Below are 25,396 nucleotides of genomic sequence, written 5' to 3'. Positions count from 1 at the left end.
GTGGTAATAACGAGGTGTGGCTTGTATAACGTGCAGAATGTGGAGGGGGGGATGTATATAAAGTGACTTTTCATCTCTCCCATCAGACAGACTCAGCTATGACCAGCCGGAGGAGATCCCTGCACTCGGCACCGGGGCTGCACGCAGGGACCGCACGCAGGGACCGCCGCTCCTCATTCATGGACATTGTCCTCTAAGTACTACAAGTGCCGTGCTGCCCTCCCCTCCCCCCTGAGGACATGGCTGAGGTTGGAGGGTTTGTGGCTTCTCTGGATCTGGACTTACATGGCTTCTCCTCTTCTTATGGGAATGTGGCTTTAGCGGACTCCCCCGGCTTCCTGAATGAGAGGCTGGGGCAGATAGAGGGGAGACTACAAAGGGGAACCCCCACCGACTTCGCCCACCTGAAGGGGATCCTCCGGAGGAGACAACTCTACTGCAGGACGGGCTTCCACCTGGAGATCTTCCCCAATGGGACTGTACATGGGACCAGGCAGGACCACAGTAGATTCGGTAAGGCTCATTGACTTCCCTTCTCCAAACCTGGTTCCTCACTTACCGTTCTCTACCTGGCTCCTTATATAACTACCCCATACCTGGCTCCTTATATACCTACCCCATACCTGGCTCCTTATATACCTACCCCATACCTGGCTCCTTATATACCTTCCCCATACCTGGCTCCTTATAAACCTACCCCATACCTGGCTCCTTATATAACTACCCCATACCTGGCTCCTTATATAACTACCCCATACCTGGCTCCTTATATACCTACCCCATACCTGGCTCCTTATATACCTACCCCATACCTGGCTCCTTATATACCTACCTCATACCTGGCTCCTTATAAACCTACCCCACACCTGGCTCCTTATAAACCTACCCCATACCTGGCTCCTTATAAACCTACCCCATACCTGGCTCCTTATATACCTACCCCATACTGGGCTCCTTATAAACCTACCCCATACCTGGCTCCTTATATACCTACCCATACCCAGCTCCTTATATATCTACCCCATACCTGGCTCCTTTTATACTTTCCCCATACCTGGCTCCATATATACCTACCCCATACCTGACTCCCTATATACCTTCCCCATACCCAGCCCCTTATATATCTACCCCATACCTGGCTCCTTTTATACTTTCCCCATACCTGGATCCTTATATCCCTTCCTTATACCTAGCTCCTTATATACCTACCCCATACCTGGCTCCATATATACCTTTCCCATACCCGGATCCCTATATACCTTCCCCATACTCGGCTTCTTATATACCTTCCCCATACCTGGCTCCTTTTTTACCTTCCCCGTACCTGGATCCTTTTATACCTACCCCTTACCTTGCTCCTTATATACCTTCCCCATACCTGGCACCTTATATACCTACCCCATACCTGGCTCCTTTTATACCTTTCCCATACCTGAATCCTTATATACCTTCCCCATACCTGGCTCCTTATATACCTACCCCATACCTGGCTACTTTTATACCTTCCCCATACCTGGCTCCTTATATACCTACCCCATACCTGGCTACTTTTATACCTTCCCCATACCTGGCTACTTTTATACCTTCCCCATACCTGGCTCCTTTTATACCTTCCCCATACCTGGCTCCTTTTATACCTTCCCCATACCTGGCTCCTTTTATACCTTCCCCATACCTGGCTCCTTTTATACCTTCCCCATACCTGGCTCCTTTTATACCTTCCCCATACCTGGCTACTTTTATACCTTCCCCATACCTGGCTCCTTTTATACCTTCCCCATACCTGGCTCCTTTTATACCTTCCCCATACCTGGCTCCTATTATACCTTCCCCATACCTGGCTCCTTTTATACCTTCCCCATACCTGGCTCCTTTTATACCTTCCCCATACCTGGCTCCTTTTATACCTTCCCCATACCTGGCTCCTTTTATACCTTCCCCATACCTGGCTCCTTTTTATACCTTCCCCATACCTGGCTCCTTTTATACCTTCCCCATACCTGGCTCCTTTTATACCTTCCCCATACCTGGCTCCTTTTATACCTTCCCCATACCTGGCTCCTTTTATACCTTCCCCATACCTGGCTCCTTTTATACCTTCCCCATACCTGGCTCCTTTTATACCTTCCCCATACCTGGCTCCTTTTATACCTTCCCCATACCTGGCTCCTTTTATACCTTCCCCATACCTGGATCCATATATACCTTTCTCATACCTGGAACCATATATAACTTCAACATACCTGGCTCCTTATATACCTTCCCCATACCTGGCTCCTTATATACCTTCCCCATACCTGGCTCCTTATATACCTTCCCCATACCTGGCTCCTTATATACCTTCCCCATACCTGGCTCCTTATATACCTTCCCCATACCCGGCTCCTTATATACCTTCCCCATACCTGGCTCCTTATATACCTTCCCCATACCTGGCTCCTTATATTCCTTCCCCATACCTGGCTCCTTATATACCTTCCCCATACCTGGATCCATATATACCTTCCCCATACCTGGCTCCTTATATACCTTCCCCATACCTGGCTCCTTATATCCCTTTACCATACCTGGATCCTTTTATACCTACCCCATACCTGGCTCCTTATATACCTTCCCTGTACCTGGCTCCTTATATACCTTCCCTGTACTTGGCCCCTTATATACCTTCCCTATACCTGGCTCCTTATATAGCTTCCCCATACCTGGCTCTTCACATCCCTTCCCCAAATCTGGTTCCTCATCATTCTCTACCTGGCTCCTCACCTCACTCCCCCATACTTAGCTCCTCACACTCCTATCCTATACCTGGATCCTCTCATCCCTTACCCATGCCTGGATCCTCTCATCCCTTACCCATGCCTGGATCCTCTCATCCCTTACCCATGCCTGGATCCTCTCATCCCTTACCCATGCCTGGATCCTCTCATCCCTTACCCATGCCTGGATCCTCTCATCCCTTACCCATGCCTGGATCCTCTCATCCCTTACCCATGCCTGGATCCTCTCATCCCTTACCCATGCCTGGATCCTCTCATCCCTTACCCATGCCTGGATCCTCTCATCCCTTACCCATGCCTGGCTCCTCTCATCCCTTCCCCATGCCTAGTTCCTCACTCCCTTCCCCATACCTGGCTCCTCTCATCCCTTCCCCATACCTGGCTCCTCTCACCCCTTCCCCATACCTGGCTCCTCTCACCCCTTCCCCATACCTGGCTCCTCTCACCCCTTCCCCATACCTGGCTCCTCTCACCCCTTCCCCATACCTGGCTCCTCTCACCCCTTCCCCATACCTGGCTCCTCTCATCCCTTCCCCATACCTGGCTCCTCTCACCCCTTCCCCATACCTGGCTCCTCTCACCCCTTCCCCATACCTGGCTCCTCTCACCCCTTCCCCATACCTGGCTCCTCTCATCCCTTCCCCATACCTGGCTCCTCTCATCCCTTCCCCATACCTGGCTCCTCTCACCCCTTACCCATACCTGGCTCCCCTCATCCCTTCCCCATACCTGGCTCCTCTCATCCCTTCCCCATACCTGGCTCCTCTCATCCCTTCCCCATACCTGGCTCCTCTCATCCCTTCCCCATACCTGGCTCCTCTCATCCCTTCCCCATACCTGGCTCCCCTCATCCCTTCCCCATACCTGGCTCCTCTCATCCCTTCCCCATACCTGGCTCCTCTCATCCCTTCCCCATACCTGGCTCCTCTCATCCCTTCCCCATACCTGGCTCCTCTCATCCCTTCCCCATACCTGGCTCCTCTCATCCCTTCCCCATACCTGGCTCCTCACACCGGTTTATTGAGGCTTCTCACAATCTGGTATTTAGTCGGTAATGTGATGCCGGGGATTACACATCCAGTTTCCTGCATTGTTTGTTCTTTGGATGACAGATTTTGGTTCCCAGAATCAACTGCGGCTTTTAAATGTCAGGCAACCAACTTTCATTGTTCTGGGATTTCCCGATCTTCTATGGAGCTGACGTGAAATGTGAGATTAGCTGGAGGATGGGCGAAGTTTTATTTCTATAATGATGAGTCTTCTCAGTATTGTCATTATTACACCAGGCTCCTTTATTATAGTCTATTGGGCTTTACTGTACCAAAGTGGCTAATGGTGGCCACACACACAAGTCAATCTGGTCATTCAATCTACCGAGGTGAAAGATCTGCTTAAATCAAAGGGTGAATGTCTCATATGTAGATCGGTCACAAATCACTACATGTCCGGCCACCTCAGTCACTTAGGGAGCAATGGTCCCATCATACATTCTGGTCAATTCTGCTTAAAGCCGTCCATATCTCTCCCATGATGGATTTCAGTGTTCGGGTTTATGTATCTTATGGAGGTTCTCTTATTATTTATGTATCTTATGGAGGGTCTCCTATTATTTATGTATCTTATGGAGGTTCTCTTATTATTTATGTATCTTATGGAGGGTCTCCTATTATTTATGTATCTTGTGGAGGGTCTCCTATTATTTATGTATCTTATGGAGGGTCTCCTATTATTTATGGATCTTATGGAGGGTCTCCTATTATTTATGTATCTTATGGAGGTTCTCTTATTATTTATGTATCTTATGGAGGGTCTCTTATTATATATGGATCTTATGGAGGGTCTCCTATTATTTATGGATCTTATGGAGGGTCTCCTATTATTTATGTATCTTATGGAGGTTCTCTTATTATTTATGTATCTTATGGAGGTTCTCTTATTATATATGGATCTTATGGAGGGTCTCCTATTATTTATGTATCTTATGGAGGGTCTCCTATTATTTATGTATCTTATGGAGGGTCTCCTATTATTTATGTATCTTATGGAGGGTCTCCTATTATTTATGGATCTTATGGAGGGTCTCCTATTATTTATGTATCTTATGGAGGGTCTCCTATTATTTATGTATCTTATGGAGGGTCTCCTATTATTTATGTATCTTATGGAGGTTCTCCTATTATTTATGGATCTTATGGAGGGTCTCCTATTATTTATGTATCTTATGGAGGGTCTCCTATTATTTATGTATCTTATGGAGGGTCTCCTATTATTTATGTATCTTATGGAGGGTCTCCTATTATTTATGTATCTTATGGAGGGTCTCCTATTATTTATGGATCTTATGGAGGGTCTCCTATTATTTATGGATCTTATGGAGGGTCTCCTATTATTTATGTATCTTATGGAGGTTCTCCTATTATTTATGTATCTTATGGAGGGTCTCCTATTATTTATGGATCTTATGGAGGTTCCCTTATTATATATGGATCTTATGGAGGGTCTCCTATTATTTATGGATCTTATGGAGGGTCTCCTATTATTTATGGATCTTATGGAGGGTCTCCTATTATTTATGGATCTTATGGAGGTTCTCCTATTATTTATGGATCTTATGGAGGGTCTCCTATTATTTATGTATCTTATGGAGGGTCTCTTATTATATATGGATCTTATGGAGGGTCTCCTATTATTTATGTATCTTATGGAGGGTCTCCTATTATTTATGTATCTTATGGAGGGTCTCCTATTATTTATGTATCTTATGAAGGTTCTCCTATTATTTATGTATCTTATGGAGGGTCTCCTATTATTTATGGATCTTATGGAGGGTCTCCTATTATTTATGGATCTTATGAAGGTTCTCCTATTATTTGTGTTCTTCTTGGAGGTTCTCTTATTATCTATGTATTTTATGGAGGTGCTCTTAATATGTGTTTTATGGAGGTTCTCTTATTATTTTATTGTCACCTGGAAATCCTACATTTTGAGTTGAATGGAGGGGAAATCTTCCATTGGGGACACCTGTTCCTTTAACAGCTGTCCAAGGGTCGGTTTCCACCAGCAGTCTGGGGGCAGTAAAAACTGGCTGTCCAGTCATTCCCCCTGCAAGGGCAGTTGGATGGGGTTGTACACATGCTGCGGCTATTATTGTGCCCCCCACGTCCAATGCACAAATTTGAGGCTTGGGGGTTTAGCGACAGATCGCCTCTCTGATAAGAGATCCATCGCCAGATACAGGTGATAAAATACACCTGATATTGATGGATAAAGAGGTAGGTAGATGATTCTGTGATAGAGGTGGAAAGGATAATATTCTAGACTCTGAAATAAACTTGGCGTCGGTCATGCTGGGGTCAGTGGGAGGGGTGACCTTTGTCATGCCCCGCCCAGGAGGAAACAGGTGTCCTTCCTCCCTGGCAGTGGCTATGGAGGATTTAACCCCTTCCCTGCCAGGCTGCATACCATTGGCCATGCCACATCCAGGACTCATGGATATAAATCACCGCTCCTTTCCGCTGGTGGAGAACAGAAATCCTAAACAAATGCGCTAATTTACAAGAAATGTCAACTTTTTTTTTCCGCCTGCCCTTTCTTTCTGCAGGTGCACAAAAACCATTTTGGAGGAATGTCTGGGATTAGTCAGTGTATGCCGGCTCCGGCCCTCCCCGGATTCCTCTTCCAGGATCTCCGTCCAGCATATTTCTACATTGATCTGGAACATCCAGACATTCATGCAGTGGATGAAATATGAGCTCCAGTATATTGAAGTCGATGGAAACCCCAACTGGATAACATTATGTTCCAATGAAATCCTTCTTTTCCCCTTTTTGTTACATCTCAGTACTGCTGATCTCCTACAACCTCTTTGTAGCCACTTCCCCCATGATGGCTGCACGGCATTTATCAGGGTGCGTTTCCTGATGGTGACATCAGAGGACCGTGTCTGTGTAATGAGTGCTGAAACTACCTCTTGTAGTCTCCATGGGAAGTCCATGGAACAGGAAGGCAATTTGGAGATGGGGACAGAGCGTTGTCACCCGATAACAGGAAGTTGTCTTTTTTTAAATGACCTGAACCTGCCTCTGATGATATGAGAGATAAGTGTGATATGACATGTTACAGGTATCAGGTTAGCGGGGTCACCGGGTGCTATCATGTATGAAAATGTGACTGGATTCCCCTCTATGGAAGAAACATTGGAGGACCTGTCCAGACATTATCCCACTGTGCCCATTATGAGGGGTTCCCACCATCCCTGTGCTGAGTTCCCGGGTCTGTACACCCGCTGTGCCCATTATGAGGGGTTCCCACCATCCCTGTGCCGAGTTCCCGGGTCTGTACACCCGCTGTGCCCATTATGAGGGGTTCCCACCATCCCTGTGCCGATTTCCCGGGTCTATACACCCGCTGTGCCCATTATGAGGGGTTCCCACCATCCCTGTGCTGAGTTCCCGGGTCTGTACACCCGCTGTGCCCATTATGAGGGGTTCTCACCATCCCTGTGCTGAGTTCCCGGGTCTGTACACCCGCTGTGCCCATTATGAGGGGTTCCCACCATCTCTGTGCCGAGTTCCCGGGTCTATACACCCGCTGTGCCCATTATGAGGGGTCCCCACCATCCCTGTGCCGAGTTCCCGGGTCTATACACCCGCTGTGCCCATTATGAGGGGTCCCCACCATCCCTGTGCCGAGTTCCCGGGTCTGTACACCCGCTGTGCCCATTATGAGGGGTTCCCACCATCTCTGTGCCGAGTTCCCGGGTCTATACACCCGCTGTGCCCATTATGAGGGGTTCCCACCATCTCTGTGCCGAGTTCCCGGGTCTATACACCCGCTGTGCCCATTATGAGGGGTCCCCACCATCCCTGTGCCGAGTTCCCGGGTCTGTACACCCGCTGTGCCCATTATGAGGGGTTCTCACCATCCCTGTGCTGAGTTCCCGGGTCTGTACACCCGCTGTGCCCATTATGAGGGGTTCCCACCATCCCTGTGCTGAGTTCCCGGGTCTGTACACCCGCTGTGCCCATTATGAGGGGTTCTCACCATCCCTGTGCTGAGTTCCCAGGTCTGTACACCCGCTGTGCCCATTATGAGGGGTTCTCACCATCCCTGTGCTGAGTTCCCGGGTCTGTATACCCGCTGTGCCCATTATGAGGGGTTCCCACCATCCCTGTGCTGAGTTCCCGGGTCTGTACACCCGCTGTGCCCATTATGAGGGGTTAATTTTGTTTATTGAAAATCTTACAAACAACAACTTATAAACAATAAAAACATAATAAATAAATAAAACATATTTACAAAATAATTGAATATAATTATACAAACCAGAAGGAACAAGAACAAAATAAACAGTGCAAAACAAATTGCGCACAAGATAATCCCTATGGGAGAGCCAGACTAAGGAACATCACCGTCACCATGCATGGAGCCTTTTATTAAAATTATATTGGATCTGAAAATCTAGGGGAGTGAAAGAAGAATACAAAGAAAGCCGCACACCCCGAGATCAACAGGCAGCCGCTACAGAGCCCTGATATTCCTCCACGCCTTTATCCAGGCCTCCTGCTGCCACCTGTCTTTCTCAAGACCCCGAATCTTCCCAACCTCACCCAGAATGTTCTGCACCACCACTTCCACAGGGAGGATTTTACCCCGTAAGGATACCTGACACCGTGCATTCCACGTGAAATAACGGACTACTAAACTAACTTAAAAAAGTGTTTCCAAATCATAATCCCGACGAGTCTGGAAAGCCCCATACACCCACTCTGCATAACTCATATGGGGGAGGAAGGGTATACTCAGAGCCCTCCCCACCCTCTTGTACACCTCTATATTAAAAGGGCACTGAAGTAGAAAGTGATCCATGGACTCCACCACTCCTCCACACTCCACTCTCGGGCAGCCCCGATCACTCATGGAAAGAAACTTCAAGTTGCCCTTCACATATAGTTTTCCATGAAAGGCAAGCCAAGCCTGATCCCTAAACTTCATTGGGATTCTCTCCAAATTAATCAACCGCAAACCCACCCCCAAAACCAGGCTTGGGCAATCCCTCAAGGCCAGTGGCTCGCAAAAAACAGAGCTCATGATCCGCTTCTCAAGAAGTTTCCTTGGAAGAGATCTGACTTCTCCTGCCGTTACTTGCCACTGCTGAAGTATTTTCAAACACGGGGCAACATAAGCCGGGAGCTTATCATGCTTGACCCTCAGGCTCTTCACTGGCCCACCATTTTCCCAGTCTCGCAGAAAGGGCCTAAACCAGGACTGGAAAATACCAACCCACCCAGGCGGTCTCTCTGCCAACATGTTACCAAGATTGTACTTCACAAACATCAGAGAGAAAAAGACTACAGGGTTGATCATCCCTAGACCACCCTCCCGCCTAGAAAGGTAAGTCACATTCCTTTTGACAAGGTTTATTCTGTTCCCCCATAACAGCCATTATGAGGGGTTCCCGGGTCTGTACCCCCGCTGTGCCCATTATGAGGGGTTCCCACCATCCCTGTGCTGAGTTCCCAGGTCTGTACACCCGCTGTGCCCATTATGAGGGGTTCCCACCATCCCTGTGCTGAGTTCCCGGGTCTGTACCCCCGCTGTGCCCATTATAAGGGGTTCCCACCATCCCTGTGCTGAGTTCCCGGGTCTGTACACCCGCTGTGCCCATTATGAGGGGTTCCCACCATCCCTGTGCTGAGTTCCCGGGTCTGTACCCCCGCTGTGCCCATTATAAGGGGTTCCCATCATCCCTGTGCTGAGTTCCCCGGTCTGTACACCCGCTGTGCCCATTATGAGGGGTTCCCACCATCCCTGTGCTGAGTTCCCAGGTCTGTACGCCCGCTGTGCCCATTATGAAGGGTTCCCACCATCCCTGTACTGAGTTCCCGGGTCTGTACACCCACTGTACCCATTATGAGGGGTTCCCACCATCCCTGTGCTGAGTTCCCGGGTCTGTACACCCGCTGTACCCATTATGAGGGGTTCCCACCATCCCTGTGCTGAGTTCCCGGGTCTGTACACCCGCTGTGCCCATTATGAGGGGTTTCCACCATCCCTGTGCCGAGTTCCCGGTTCTGTACACCCGCTGTGCCTATTATGAGGGGTTCCCACCATCCCTATGCCGAGTTCCCGGGTCCGTATACCCGCTGTGCCTATTATGAGGGGTTCCCACCATCCCTGTGCCGAGTTCTCAGGTCCGTATACCCGCTGTGCCTATTATGAGGGGTTCCCACCATCCCTGTGCCGAGTTCCCAGGTCCGTATACCCGCTGTGCCTATTATGAGGGGTTCCCACCATCCCTGTGCCGAGTTCTCGGGTCCGTATACCCGCTGTGCCTATTATGAGGGGTTCCCACCATCCCTGTGCCGAGTTCTCGGGTCTGTACACCTGCTGTGCCTATTATGAGGGGTTCCCACCATCCCTATGCCGAGTTCCCGGGTCCGTATACCCGCTGTGCCTATTATGAGGGGTTCCCACCATCCCTGTGCCGAGTTCCCAGGTCCGTATACCCGCTGTGCCTATTATGAGGGGTTCCCACGATCCCTGTGCCAAGTTCCCGGGTCCGTATACCCGCTGTGCCTATTATGAGGGGTTCCCACCATCCCTGTGCCGAGTTCTCGGGTCCGTATACCCGCTGTGCCTATTATGAGGGGTTCCCACCATCCCTGTGCCGAGTTCTCGGGTCCGTATACCCGCTGTGCCTATTATGAGGGGTTCCCACCATCCCGAGGTCTGTACACCTGTTGGGTTGCTGTAGGTGGAAGTTGATCTCTTTGCTCTGCAGATGAATGAACAGAATGTTACAAAAATAAAGATTCTGTTACTTTGTATCTTTCTATATTTCTTTGTGGATTTGTGTTGTTTATAAACATTGATTTGTTTGCTTTGTGACAGCGGCTCCGCCTTCTGTGAGAGAACTGGAATCAAAGCCGACAATTGCTGTATAGTGGGAGGGGCAGAGACACTGGGCACACCCACACATGTTCTGTGTGGGTCTGTACACCCGCTGTGCCCATTATGAGGGGTTCCCACCATCCCTGTACTGAGTTCCCGGGTCTGTACCCCCGCTGTGCCCATTATAAGGGGTTCCCACCATCCCTGTGCTGAGTTCCCGGGTCTGTACACCCGCTGTGCCCATTATGAGGGGTTCCCACCATCCCTGTGCTGAGTTCCCGGGTCTGTACCCCCGCTGTGCCCATTATGAGGGGTTCCCATAATCCCTGTGCTGAGTTCCCCGGTCTGTACACCCGCTGTGCCCATTATAAGGGGTTCCCATCATCCCTGTGCTGAGTTCCCCGGTCTGTACACCCGCTGTGCCCATTATGAGGGGTTCCCACCATCCCTGTGCTGAGTTCCCAGGTCTGTACGCCCGCTGTGCCCATTATGAAGGGTTCCCACCATCCCTGTACTGAGTTCCCGGGTCTGTACACCCACTGTACCCATTATGAGGGGTTCCCACCATCCCTGTGCTGAGTTCCCGGGTCTGTACACCCGCTGTACCCATTATGAGGGGTTCCCACCATCCCTGTGCTGAGTTCCCGGGTCTGTACACCCGCTGTGCCCATTATGAGGGGTTTCCACCATCCCTGTGCCGAGTTCCCGGTTCTGTACACCCGCTGTGCCTATTATGAGGGGTTCCCACCATCCCTATGCCGAGTTCCCGGGTCCGTATACCCGCTGTGCCTATTATGAGGGGTTCCCACCATCCCTGTGCCGAGTTCTCAGGTCCGTATACCCGCTGTGCCTATTATGAGGGGTTCCCACGATCCCTGTGCCGAGTTCCCGGGTCCGTATACCCGCTGTGCCTATTATGAGGGGTTCCCACCATCCCTGTGCCGAGTTCCCAGGTCCGTATACCCGCTGTGCCTATTATGAGGGGTTCCCACGATCCCTGTGCCAAGTTCCCGGGTCCGTATACCCGCTGTGCCTATTATGAGGGGTTAATTTTGTTTATTGAAAATCTTACAAACAACAACTTATATACAATAAAAACATAATAAATAAATAAAACATATTTACAAAATAATTGAATACAATTATACAAACCAGAAAGAACAAGAACAAAATAAACAGTGCAAAACAAATTGCACACAACATAATCCCTATGGGAGAGCCAGACTAAGGAACATCACCGTCACCATGCATGTAGCCTTTTATCAAAATTATATTGGATCTGAAAATCTAAGGGAGTGAAAGAAGAATACAAAGAAAGCCGCACACCCCGAGATCAACAGGCAGCAGCTACAGAGTCCTGATATTCCTCCACGCCTTTATCCAGGCCTCCTGCTGCCACCTGTCTTTCTCAAGACCCCGAATCTTCCCAACCTCACCCAGAATGTTCTGCACCACCACTTCCACAGGGAGGATTTTACCCCGTAAGGATACCTGACACCGTGCGCTCCACGTGAAATAACGGACTACTAAACTAACTAAAAAAAGTGTTTCCAAATCATAATCCCGACGAGTCTGGAAAGCCCCATACACCCACTCTGCATAACTCATATGGGGGAGGAAGGGTATACTCAGAGCCCTCCCCACCCTCTTGTACACCTCTATATTAAAAGGGCACTGAAGTAGAAAGTGATCCATGGACTCCACCACTCCTCCACACTCCACTCTCGGGCAGCCCCGATCACTCATGGAAAGAAACTTCAAGTTGCCCTTCACATATAGTTTTCCATGAAAGGCAAGCCAAGCCTGATCCCTAAACTTCATTGGGATTCTCTCCAAATTAATCAACCGCAAACCCACCCCCAAAACCAGGCTTGGGCAATCCCTCAGGGCCAGTGGCTCGCAAAAAACAGAGCTCATGATCCGCTTCTCAAGAAGTTTCCTTGGAAGAGATCTGACTTCTCCTGCCGTTACTTGCCACTGCCGAAGCATTTTCAAACACGGGGCAACATAAGCCGGGAGCTTATCATGCTTGACCCTCAGGCTTTTCACTGGCCCACCATTTTCCCAGTCTCGCAGAAAGGGCCTAAACCAGGACTGGAAAATACCAACCCACCCAGGCGGTCTCTCTGCCAACATGTTACCAAGATTGTACTTCACAAACATCAGAGAGAAAAAGACTACAGGGTTGATCATCCCTAGACCACCCTCCCGCCTAGAAAGGTAAGTCACATTCCTTTTGACAAGGTTTATTCTGTTCCCCCATAACAGCTGGAAGAAACAAGTATAGACCCTGGTATAGAGAGAAGCTGGCAAAACGCAAACAAAACTGACATATAGAAAAATCGGAATCAGGTAAGTCTTGATCAGATCAACCTTTTCCCTCAAGGAAAGCTGCCAACCTTTCCAGCTTGCCACCTTGGCATCGGCATTCTCCAGCCTGTTCACCCAATTTGCATGACCATAGTCACCTGGGCCAAATTCAATGCCTAGAACTCTAATTTTTTGCTGGGGCTCCGGGAAGTCATCCGGGAGAACAAAGCTCTCACCTTCCACGCCCATCCAGAAAGCTTCACACTTGTCCTGGTTGACCTTTGAACCTGATGCCTCTGAATACCGTGTTATCACTGAGACCACCTCCTGCGCCTCCCCAGTCCCAGAGACAAAAACAGAAACATCATCAGCATAGGCCACAACCTTCAAAGGAGGCTCACCAGCGATGCCCAAAGGTACCCCACACAATGGCCCATTCTCCAGCCTTCTGATGAAGGGGTCAATTGCAAATGCATATAACAGAGGACTCAATGGGCACCCCTGACGCACACCCGAGCCAACCACAAAGGGCTGCCCGACCCAACCATTAACTAGCGGAAAGCTTTCAGCCCCTTTGTACAAGATCTTAAGCCAATCAATGAAACCCCCCTCCAGGCCATATCTGCCAAGAAGGAGCCATAAGTAATCATGATTAACCCGATCAAAGGCCTTAGCCTGATCCAATGTCAGCAAAAATTTACCCCAACCAGCAGCCCTACAACGCTCCAAGGCCTCCCGGACGGCTAACACTGCTGAGAAAGTGCTTCTACCTTGGACCGAACAGTGCTGGTGGTGGGATAACAAACTGCCTGCCACTGGTGATAATCGCCAGAAAAAAATCTTTGCCAGTATCTTTCTATCGACATTAAGAAGGCTAATGGGGCGCCAATTCTCAATCGTCGAAGGATCTTTACCCTTTGACAGAAGGATCACTGCAGATTGCCTCATGGAGGGAGGGAGAGAACCCTCCTGCAAACAGCCATTAAAAACCTCCGCAAGGTAGGGAGCCAGGATCGTCTTAAAACATTTATAAAACTCAGCTGTCAACCCATCTGGCCCTGGCGTTTTCTTGATGGCCAGTTTATCAATAGCCTGGACTACCTCATCTGCAGGGATTTCATCTGTCAAATTCATCAAAGGAACATTACTTTCCAGTCCTGGTGTAGAGTCCAAAAAACCCAACATCCTTGTCCGATCAAGGTTCCTTCCTCCCAGGAGATCGGCATAGTATGACCTGACAACCTCCAGGATCCCTGACCTAGACTTCGTCAGAGAGCCCGTACTGTCCTTCAGGCCATGGACCGTCTTAACTGCTACGCTCTGTTTACAGTTCTGGTAAGGGTCAGGCGAATGGTATTTCCCGTAATCCCTCTCCTGAACCAAAGAGGCGTGCCGGTCATATTCATGTCTCCTAAGGAGGAGCTTCACCTCAGAGATCGCCCCAGAATCTCCTCCATTCGAAACAAGGCGGTCAAGTTTCCTCCGCAAACGCTGGTAGGTGATATACTTATCTTGCTGCTTCTTTCTTCCTATGGCCTTGAAAAGCCTAACAGTCCGCTGTTTTACAAGCTCCCACCATTCTGACTTGCTGTTGCAAAAGTCTAGGATCGTTACCTGTGCTTGAAAAAAGTCCTCAAAGGATTGTCTTACTCTCTCGTCTTCCAGGAGGGCCGAATTCAATCTCCAGATACCCCTCCCCCTAGGTGGCATGTCTGAGGCATTCAGAGTCACAGATAGAATACAGTGATCAGAAAACTCCACTGCCCGGCACACAGGTGCCGAAAAAGCAGAGTCTCCCTTTAAAAAAAACCTATCTATCCTACTCTGACTACTACCTCTCTGAAAAGTGAACCCCGTGCTGTCTGGGCAACGCTTAATGTGCGCATCTACCAGACCTGCTTCCCTAACTATCGCATTGAGAAAAAGGGTGTCATAGCCCAGCTTATCTCTGAAACCTCTCCTGTCTTTAGACCTAGTAATGGTGTTAAAATCACCTCCAAAGATAACCTGCTGGGCCGTAAAAAGAAAAGGCTTAATCTTTGTAAAGAGGCATTTCCTGTCCCACTTCGTCTGGGGACCATAGATGTTAATCAGGCGCAAGTCCTGCCCCCTTACAGAGACGTCCAAGACCATGCATCTCCCAATCTCTACCTCAATTACCCGCCGGCACGTTACCATACCAGAAAAAAGGACTGCAACCCCGCTGTAAGGCTCGGCCGCAAGAGACCAAAATGAGGGACCACGTCTCCACTCCTTCTTTGCCAGATGTATATCAGCCAGACTACTCAGATGGGTCTCTTGTAAAAACAAAATGTCAGCATCAAACTCGCTGAGCAAAAATAAGGCCATATGACGAGCGCTTACTGATCTCAAGCTGGCAACATTAATGGTTGCCACTTTTAACGGAGTGGGAACTGCCATTAGGGTAATTGAGGCAGACGTTTCTTAGCCTGACTACTCCCTCTCCCTGGAGAACCAGCACGCTTTGTTGCGCCCTGGCACTCATCGTCCATAGAGGACGCTGAACTGAACGAGTCCCACTCATCATCATCATCATCATCGTCCGACAGGACCTTAAACTTATTTTCCAAAGGCAAAACTACAGGATTTAAGGGAACTGAACCCCTTTTTTTCCTTCTTTTGCCCCTCCTCCTCCTATCCTCCAACCACTCCATATCATCTTTGGATAAACCACAACCAGCCTCCCCACACCTATCCTCCCCTTCAACCCCCTCCCCCCCACTCTCCCTTCCCTTATCTACCACCAGACCAGCCTCCCCACTATTTTCCCCACTCCTCTGGCCCCCACGATCTGCAATAGGAACCCTGCAGCGTCGGGGGAGGGGGACTGGCACCACACCTGATGCACCAGCCTCAGCACCTCTTGCTGCCTCTGCAATTTTAGAAGACACAGAAGGATAAGACACAGAAGGATTGGACACATTCTTGGCAACTGAAACTTTACATACAGGCTGGGAGGACACAGACACATTGGGTACTGGCACAGACTGGGGAACCACAGACTGGGGAGACACAGACCCATTGGGTATGGGCACAGACTGGGGAGACACAGACACATTGGGTATTGGCACAGACTGGGGGGACACATTGGGTATTGGCACAGACTGGGGAGACACATTGGGTATGGGCACAGACTCCGATGGAATCACAGGCCCTCCAGCTGATGAGCTCTGTGCATCCTCCATGTCCAGACGGAAGAACTCTCTCATGAGCTCCGGCTTGTTGTGCATTGCCTCAGGACACTGACTATAAGGATGTCCCACTGCATTGCACAGATTACACCTTATAATATTACAATCCTTTGCCAAATGTCCTATACCCTGACACAGGGAGCACTTCATTACTGGACAGGAGGATGCAAGATGCCCTTTATCTCCACATTTATTGCAGAGCTTTGGCTGGCCCGGGTAGAAGATGGTCAGCCTGTCCCTCCCCAGGAAAGCTGAAGATGGCAGATGTTGGACAACATTATCAATAACCTTTAGTTTCAGCTGCACAGACCATCCCCCTGTCCATATTCCCCGATCGTCCAAAATCTTTCTCAGGGGGCTCAGGACGTCCCCATACCTCCTCAACCATACAGTCAGATCCCCTTGGGGTATGGATTCATTGCGCACAAGTATTGTCACCATTTTAATGAGGGGCTGGCGGGAAATAAGTTTGGGGATGAGCCCTTTCCAGTCCGGCAGGCCCCTACACACGTGTTCAAACTTCTCCCAAAATATGTCCAAAGACTCGGGACGGATAAAGGACAAATCATATTCATAGGAACCTGCCGGACTGATCAGGGCGAAGATATCCGCAGGCCTAAACCCCATCTGCAGGATTTTATCCACCACCACCCTCCTATGTGGGGGGTTTCCATCACCTTCCCATTTCAATTGTACAACATTCCTCCTTTTAAACAGGGAGAAAGATAAAACGTCCCCATGCTCCTTCCCTGCTTGTTCCCCCTTCCCAGATCCTGTGGCAGCAACACCAGCATAAGTTTTTCTTCCAGCTTTTGCAGTCTTGTCCTCAGATACATTCAAACCTGCTGGCAGAGAGTCTGAATCAGCTGGGATAGCAGTCTTCTGATTAGCAGGACCCACCCCCTCCCCCGAACACTCAGCTTCAATCCTGGGAGCCGTCACAGTCTTGGCTGCTGCAGACTCCTGGAGAGCTGTAGTACTACTGCTCCCAGCATCACCTCCACCATTCACAGGAACAGCCGCTGTGCCTGGTCCAGGCAAAGTCACTGTATTGTCCATGGACCTCTCTGCAGACTGAAGCTGACAGTTATTAGCAGATGTTATTGCTCGCTGTACATTGTCTATGGGTCTGGGCTGACTGTCTGCAGTACCACAACCCTCAGCAGGCCCATTGTTATTAAAGATCCCACCATCCTGCACACACACAGTACCTGCAGCTGCTCTCTCCACAGGTCTTTCCTCCACAGGGCTGGGAATGGTGTCCATCTTCTCCTCCTCACCTTCCTGGGGAGCTGAATCTGGACTGGCCTCCAGTTTGTTGATCAAATCCAACATGTCAGGACCTTCAACCTCCTGCACGGATGTTCCATATTGCTGGGGGGGGAAGGGGACAGAGGCCTCCGCCATTGAGGGTTCAGCAGGTGTCTGAGATGTTGAAGAGCTGGGCTCATCCTCCGGGCCCACTTTCTCACTCTCTGCTTCCATCTCCTCGCTCTCCATGCAGGAAGAGGCTCCTTTCCTCATTTGATTAAATCGCTCCTCATTTTTATATTTTTCTTTAAAAGCTCCACTATTCTCCTTCAGAGAACTCACCAATTCCTTCTGCTTCCGCAGAGCTTCCTCCAGGTCCTTCAATTCAGGCCTCAGAGCCGGTCTCTTCTTACTGAAGACTTTGGCACAAAACTGCTTTTTCTTTTTAAATTCAGCTTTCAAAGCTCCCAACTTCTCCTCTTCCTTCTCAATCCGCTTCAGCGTTTCCACAATCCTCCGTCTAAAGGAAGACAGAGATTCATCCTTCCTTGGGCCAGGCCCAGAATCTTCCGCAGGTTGAGGCCTATCCAGGGGGCCCCCGCCAGGGTCCTCCCCAGGATCCAGCATCCTTCCTGGGGCAGAGGAGTAACTCTAACCCCTGGTCTCTGGAAGCACAGGAGCAAAGGAACTAGCAACCTCTCACCTCGCTGTCAAGGAGAGGAATGGCAGTTTCCCACCATCCCTGTGCCGAGTTCCCGGGTCCGTACACCCGCTGTGCCCATTATGAGGGGTTCCCACCATCCCTGTGCCGAGTTCTCGGGTCCGTATACCCGCTGTGCCTATTATGAGGGGTTCCCACCATCCCTGTGCCGAGTTCTCGGGTCCGTATACCCGCTGTGCCTATTATGAGGGGTTCCCACCATCCCGAGGTCTGTACACCTGTTGGGTTGCTGTAGGTGGAAGTTGATCTCTTTGCTCTGCAGATGAATGAACAGAATGTTACAAAAATAAAGATTCTGTTACTTTGTATCTTTCTATATTTCTTTGTGGATTTGTGTTGTTTATAAACATTGATTTGTTTGCTTTGTGACAGCGGCTCCGCCTTCTGTGAGAGAACTGGAATCAAAGCCGACAATTGCTGTATAGTGGGAGGGGCAGAGACACTGGGCACACCCACACATGTTCTGTCTACAATGAAGTTTTTGTGGGCGTGTCTAGCACTTCCAAAGTCTGCAACTAGTTAACTGAAAGATCTTTATGTGGACCGCCCCTTTTATGGAAGGACTTCTGTGGGACATATTTCCCCGGTCTGTGTTGATTTTTTTTCAGCAGTCCCTTTCATAGTGCCTATTGATTGTGACTTTAATATTTCTGCTAATCTTCATGGAGTGAACTGTTGGGTATGCTGTGGTGTCTCGTGCCGATTCCAGCTCCATGTTTTCCAGTGTGGTGTCAGAGGTTGTGGAATAGACAGGAGGGGTGGAGAGGAATTCCACACACAGTGGGGGGGGTTATGTACTATTTACAAATCCAGTTTGCACTACAAGTGCACTTGAAAGTTCAGTCGCTGTAGATCCGAGGGGGACATGCAATGAAAATAAAAACAGCATTTTAGCTTGCTCGTGATTGGATGATAAAATCAGCAGAGCTTCCCCTCATTTCAGATCTACCCCTTAGATCTACAGTGACTGCACTTCTAAGTGCACTTGTAGTGCGAAGTGGATTTGCCTTTAGTGAATCAACCACAATGTGTTCAATGGGCTCCATCAGATTTCTATCAACTCTCATCTGGGGATTGCAGTGGCTGTAGCCCCTCCCCCTCCACCAGTGGGGGTGCCTGTTCCTGCGGGGGTACTGGTTGCAGTGGGGTATTTCTTGTAGTGGGGGTACCTGTTTCTGTGAGGGTACCTGTTCCTGTGGGGGTACTTGTTGCAGTGGGGGTACTTTTTCCTGTGAGGGTACCTGTTGCTGGGGGGGTACTGGTTGCAGTAAGGTACCTTTTCCTATTTGTTGCTGGGAGGGTACATGTTCCTGTGGGGGTATTTGTTGCTGAGAGGGTACATGTTCCTGTGGGGGTATTTGTTGCTGGGAGGGTACATGTTCCTGTGGGGGTATTTGTTGCTGGGAGGGTACCTGTTCCTGTGGGGGTATTTGTTGCTGGGAGGGTACATGTTCCTGTGGGGGTATTTGTTGCTGGGAGGGTACATGTTCCTGTGGGGGTATTTGTTGCTGGGAGGGTACATTTTCCTGTGGGGGTATTTGTTGCTGGGAGGGTACATGTTGCAGTGGGGGTACTTGTTGCAGTGGGGGTACCTTTTTCCTATGGGGGTACCTGTTGCTGGGGGGGTACCTGTTGCTGGGAGGGTACCTGTTGCTGTGGGGGTATTTGTTGCTGGGAGGGTACCTGTTCCTGTGGGGGTATTTGTTGCTGGGAGGGTACCTGTTGCTGTGGGGGTATTTGTTGCTGGGAGGGTACCTGTTGCTGTGGGGGTATTTGTTGCTGGGAGGGTACCTGTTGCTGTGGGGGTATTTGTTGCTGGGAGGGTACCTGTTCCTGTGGGGGTATTTGTTGCTGGGAGGGTACCTGTTCCTGTGGGGGTATTTGTTGCTGGGAGGGTACCTGTTCCTGTGGGGGTATTTGTTGCTGGGAGGGTACCTGTTCCTGTGGGGGTATTTGTTGCTGGGAGGGTACCTGTTCCTGTGGGGGTATTTGTTGCTGGGAGGGTACCTGTTCCTGTGGGGGTATTTGTTGCTGGGAGGGTACCTGTTCCTGTGGGGGTATTTGTTGCTGGGAGGGTACCTGTTCCTGTGGGGGTATTTGTTGCTGGGAGGGTAACTGTTCCAGTGGGGGTATTTGTTGCTGGGAGGGTACATGTTCCTGTGGGGGTATTTGTTGCTGGGAGGGTACCTTTTCCTGTGCGGGTACTGGTTGCAGCCAGGGGTACCTGTTGCTGGGAGGTTACTTTTTTCCCGTGGGGATACTTGTTCCTGTGGGGGAGGTTATAAAATGATAACAGACATTAACTTCTCCTTCGATATGGAAAACAAGTCCAAATGGCAGAATAGAAAAGGGTGTGCAGGAGAAATAGCGGGAAATGGAAGCACCCCGTGGGGGGCGGAGCCTGGTTAGATGGTGAATGGTCTAGTAAGTGGAGTGAGACCGGACCAGACGGGTGACTTCGGGGGGCAGTTGTCTGAGCTCCACCTGTTCTGGATCTGTCCAGCTTGGAGCGCGGACGGTCCTGGTTGTTTCATCTCCATGTGACTGAACCTGTCTAGACGGCCAATATGAGACTTTCTGTGTTTTGCGTTCCGCGGTTCCCCGAGGTCGTGTAAATGATTATTTGTAAGAATTGTACTTATTGGAAATGTGTGTCTGTACAGCGAGCACACTGCCAGCCTGGAATATTACAGGCACGCTACGCTCAGTTACTGTTAACTCTTCACACAGCAGAACAATGTAAGTCTTCCTCTGGAAGCCTGCTGAGACAATGTACTGAGCAGGGGCACTGCTGGCACTGGTACCAAGGGCATATGCCCCAGGTCTCCTCGTGCATGCCTAAGGTCCTCTCTCCCTCTCACTCATCAAAGTACCCTAACCCCAGGTCTCCTACTGAGTGCCCCAGACTCTAGCCGTAATCTCAGGTCTCCTACTGAGTGTCCAAAGGCCCTAACTCTAACCCCAGGTCTCCTACTGAGTGCCCCAGGCCCTAACCCGTGCCCCAGACCCTAACCCCAGGTCTCCTACTGAGTGCCCCAGACCCTAGCCGTAATCTCAGGTCTCCTACTGAGTGCCCCAGGCCCTAACTCTAACCCCAGGTCTCCTACTGAGTGCCCCAGGCCCTAACTCTAACCCCAGGTCTCCTACTGAGTGCCCCAGGCCCCAACCCCAGGTCTCCTACTGAGTGCCCCAGACCCTAGCCGTAATCTCAGGTCTCCTACTGAGTGTCCCAGGCCCTAACCCTAACCCCAGGTCTCCTACTGAGTGCCCCAGGCCCCAACCCCAGGTCTCCTACTGAGTGCCCCAGGCCCCAACCCCAGGTCTCCTGAGTGCCCCAGACCCTAACCCGTGCCCCAGACCCTAACCATAACCCCAGGTCTCCTACTGAGTGCCCCAGACCCTAACCCCAGGTCTCCAATGCCCGATCCCTCCAGGAGTTCAATGCAAGACCCTCCAAAGGATTGATAGCAAGCCGTGAAAGTCGTTTCACCAAGTCATGAAGTCAGACCTGTGATTTTCCGGCGTCATATTTTTGGGGGGAAGATCTGAAGAGGAGGTTTGTCCCCTTTTATCAATGTCTCGTACACTTAGAAATCCAAATCCTGGATGATATGAGATCCCACAGACAGGAATCTTCCCTCCAGGAGGAGAAGTCGGGGAACACGGGAAGTCATGAGGATGGCTGGGAAGATGGCAGGAGCACAGACTGTTCTGCATGTGTCGGAGAAGGAATGTCCGACCCCCGCTGTTCTCTAGTCATGCTCTTTAATTAGTACAAAGTTCTTACCGGAGGGGACATGTGCCGCGCTCTCAGTAATTAGAGGACATCCACCTTGGGGCACATGTGTACAATCAGCCGGGAGTCGCCCGTTCACTCGTCCTCCTCACCCCATCCTCCCTGTCTGGAGGATTTTATGTTCCTTTCACATTCACAGACTTTTCCCATAATCCCCCGGGAGGGTGCTGCATGGAGAGCACCGTCCAGATGTGGAGGGAAATGGTGGCAGCCAATGTATGAGAATGATGGGAAGGTGCGCATACGTTCTCCTACCGGAGTACCAGGAGGAAGCCACATACAAACTCCATGCAGATAGTGCCCTGGCCGAGATTTCTCCTGAGAGTCCCAGTGCTGCAAGACAGAAGTGCTAACCACTGAGCCACTACGCCGCCCCTTTAAAAGCCTGCAGATGATTCCTGCTGCTGTTGATTCATTATTGGATGCGCGTTCCTTTAAGAAAGCCATGGCGGTATACGGAGAGAGAGTTTCCATATGCCCCTCCCCCGACTCCTTTATGGATCTGACCTGACACAATGTATACAACCCATCTATATGTTATGTAAGGATTCGGAATTTTCCTCTTCATATCATTCTCCGATCTTCACCAGAGGCAAGCGAGATATCATCTCCTGATTACCGGCTACAAACCAGATGTGTCGGCAGAGAACACTCTTCTCCGCAGGCTCTCTTCTAATCCTAATCAACATTCTAATGAAACCTTTCCATTCTCATTATATATTTGTATCTTTATACCTTGTGATGTCATCACTGAGTGAATGTGATGTCATCACTCTGTGCTTCTCTATGCAATGCGGGCAGATCATGGCTGGTGGGAGGGGCTTCCTGAAAACTCCCCAGCCCCCACTTCATTACTCCTCTATAGGGCCTTCAGGCCTGATGTAAGCAGTGGGAGGAGTTATGCTAATATTAAAATGCCTTAGTGGGCGGTCCTAGGCAGGCTGTATTTCCATAAATGAACAATGCCGCCTATAAATCACATAGAATATGAGAATGGCACATATAAAAGTCCACTGTATTCCCATAGGGGGCGACTCTGATGACTTCTTGTTGTTAGTATATGGCGGGATGAGTTTGTTTTCTGTATAATATGTATGGATCTTACAATGAATATCTCATAATATTGTACATATGGTATACTCCTCCTCTCCCTGAGGAAGGCGTTCTCTCCGAAACGCGTCAGTCCCAATTTAACCTCAATGTAGACAAAGCTGAATGGCATGGAAGATAATAATGGTTGATCATGGAAAATTGGGTATCCCGAGCAACATAGCATGTAATGCTGTACATGTATACTAGTGCCGGCTGTGCTGTAATCTTCTATTGCTTTTTACTATAAGCTTTGTACATCGCCTAAAAAGAGAGATCTTTCCCGTGTATAGAGGAGTGTCAGGGGTCCCCATGTCTCCCATAGAGAGTCCTCTACCCTCTGCAGAAGAGGAGGGTAAGGGGTCCCCGTGTTCCCCATAGAGAGACCTCTCCCATCTGCAGAAGAGGAGTGTCAGGGGTCCCCGTGTTCCCCATAGAGAGACCTCTCCCATCTGCAGAGGAGGAGGGTAAGGGGTCCCCATGTCTCCCATAGAGAGACCTCGTCCCCATGTTCCCCATAGAGAGACCTCTCCCATCTGCAGAAGAGGAGGGTCAGGGGTCCCCGTGTTCCCCATAGAGAGACCTCTCCCATCTGCAGAGGAGGAGGGTCAGGGGTCCCCGTGTTCTCCATAGAGAGACCTCTCCCATCTGCAGAAGAGGAGGGTCAGGGGTCCCCGTGTTCCCCATAGAGAGACCTCTCCCATCTGCAGAAGAGGAGGGTAAGGGGTCCCCGTGTTCTCCATAGAGAGACTTCTCCCATCTGCAGAAGAGGAGGGTCAGGGGTCCCCGTGTTCCCCATAGAGAGACCTCTCCCATCTGCAGAAGAGGAGGGTCAGGGGTCCCCGTGTTCCCCATAGAGAGACCTCTTCTGTCTGCAGAGGAGGAGGGTCAGGGGTCGGGGTCCCCGTGTTCCCCATAGAGAGACCTCTCCCATCTGCAGAAGAGGAGGGTAAGGGGTCACCGTGTTTCCCATAGAGAGACCTCTTCTGTCTGCAGAGAAGGAGGGTCAGGGGTCCCCGTGTTCTCCATAGAGAGACCTCTCCCATCAGCAGAAGAGGAGGGTCAGGGGTCCCCGTGTTCTCCATAGAGAGACCTCTCCCATCAGCAGAAGAGGAGGGTAAGGGGTCCCCGTGTTCCCCATAGAGAGACCTCTCCCATCAGCAGAGGAGGAGGGTCAGGGGTCCCCGTGTTCCCCATAGAGAGACCTCTCCCATCTGCAGAGAAGGAGGGTAAGGGGTCCCCGTGTTCCCCATAGAGAGACCTCTCCCATCTGCAGAAGAGGAGGGTAAGGGGTCCCCGTGTTTCCCATAGAGAGACCTCTTCTGTCTGCAGAAGAGGAGGGTAAGGGGTCCCCGTGTTCCCCATAGAGAGACCTCTCCCATCTGCAGAGGAGGATCAGGGGTCCCCGTGTTCCCCATAGAAAGACCTGTTCTGTCTGCAGAGGAGGAGGGTCAGGGGTGGGGGTCCCCGTGTTCCCCATAGAGAGACCTCTCCCATCTGCAGAAGAGGAGGGTAAGGGGTCCCCGTGTTCCCCATAGAGAGACCTCTTCTGTCTGCAGAAGAGGAGGGTAAGGGGTCCCCGTGTTCCCCATAGAGAGACCTCTCCCATCTGCAGAGGAGGATCAGGGGTCCCCGTGTTCCCCATAGAAAGACCTGTTCTGTCTGCAGAGGAGGAGGGTCAGGGGTCGGGGTCCCCGTGTACCCCATAGAGAGACCTCTCCCATCTGCAGAGAAGGAAGGTCAGGGGTCCCCATGTTCCCCATAGAGATCTATTTCAAACCTAAAAAGTTGTCAGCCGACACATTTCAGGGTTCCAGATCTTCTTCTTCAGGGCCTGAGATCACCGAGCAACTTCAGCTTACCTGTATGAGGAAAGGTGCAGCAGTCAGCAGTGATTGTGTCTACTGGCTGCACCCCAAACTACCGCACCTCCCATCCCCCTCGTAGGGGGACACACATAGAGGCCCCTGCAGCACCTCAGGCCCAGAAGAACATCTCTAACCCAGAAACTTGGTGGATATCAAATGTGAATAAAACTGATTGTTGGAACCTGACTGACCCGCCTATCTGTCTGTATGTGACCGCCTGGGGGTGGAAGGTCATTGACCCGATGACATCATCATACCTGTTATGAATGAAGATGAATAATGAAGGTTTTGTAGCTTTCTCTGTATTTTCTGTCGGCTCATTGTATCCGTTTCATCATCTTTTAGGAATTTTGGAATTTATCAGCCTGGCGGTCGGTCTGGTCAGTATCCGCGGTGTGGACTCCGGTCTCTACCTGGGAATGAACGAGCGAGGCGAGCTGTATGGGTCGGTAAGGCTGAATTTTTTCCTGACTTCCTAG

General features: G+C 50.3%; 1 protein-coding gene across 1 annotated transcript; it reads left to right on the top strand.

The window, feature by feature from the left end:
• Positions 1–25,396, top strand: LOC143986518 (fibroblast growth factor 16-like). The gene is made up of 2 exons (XM_077484874.1): positions 1–513; positions 25,263–25,396. Exons 1-2 carry the CDS (start codon positions 240–242, stop codon positions 25,394–25,396), a joined length of 408 nt encoding a protein of 135 aa, XP_077341000.1. The 5' UTR covers positions 1–239.

The sequence above is a fragment of the Lithobates pipiens genome, unplaced genomic scaffold (genome assembly GCF_037356315.1).
Source record: "Lithobates pipiens isolate NorthernLeopardFrog02 unplaced genomic scaffold, aLitPip1_a1.2 Scaffold_166, whole genome shotgun sequence".
Classification (NCBI taxonomy): Eukaryota; Metazoa; Chordata; class Amphibia; order Anura; family Ranidae; genus Lithobates; species Lithobates pipiens.
Note: the sequence above shows the minus strand (reverse complement) of the source record. Positions and strands in the feature narration are given on the sequence as shown.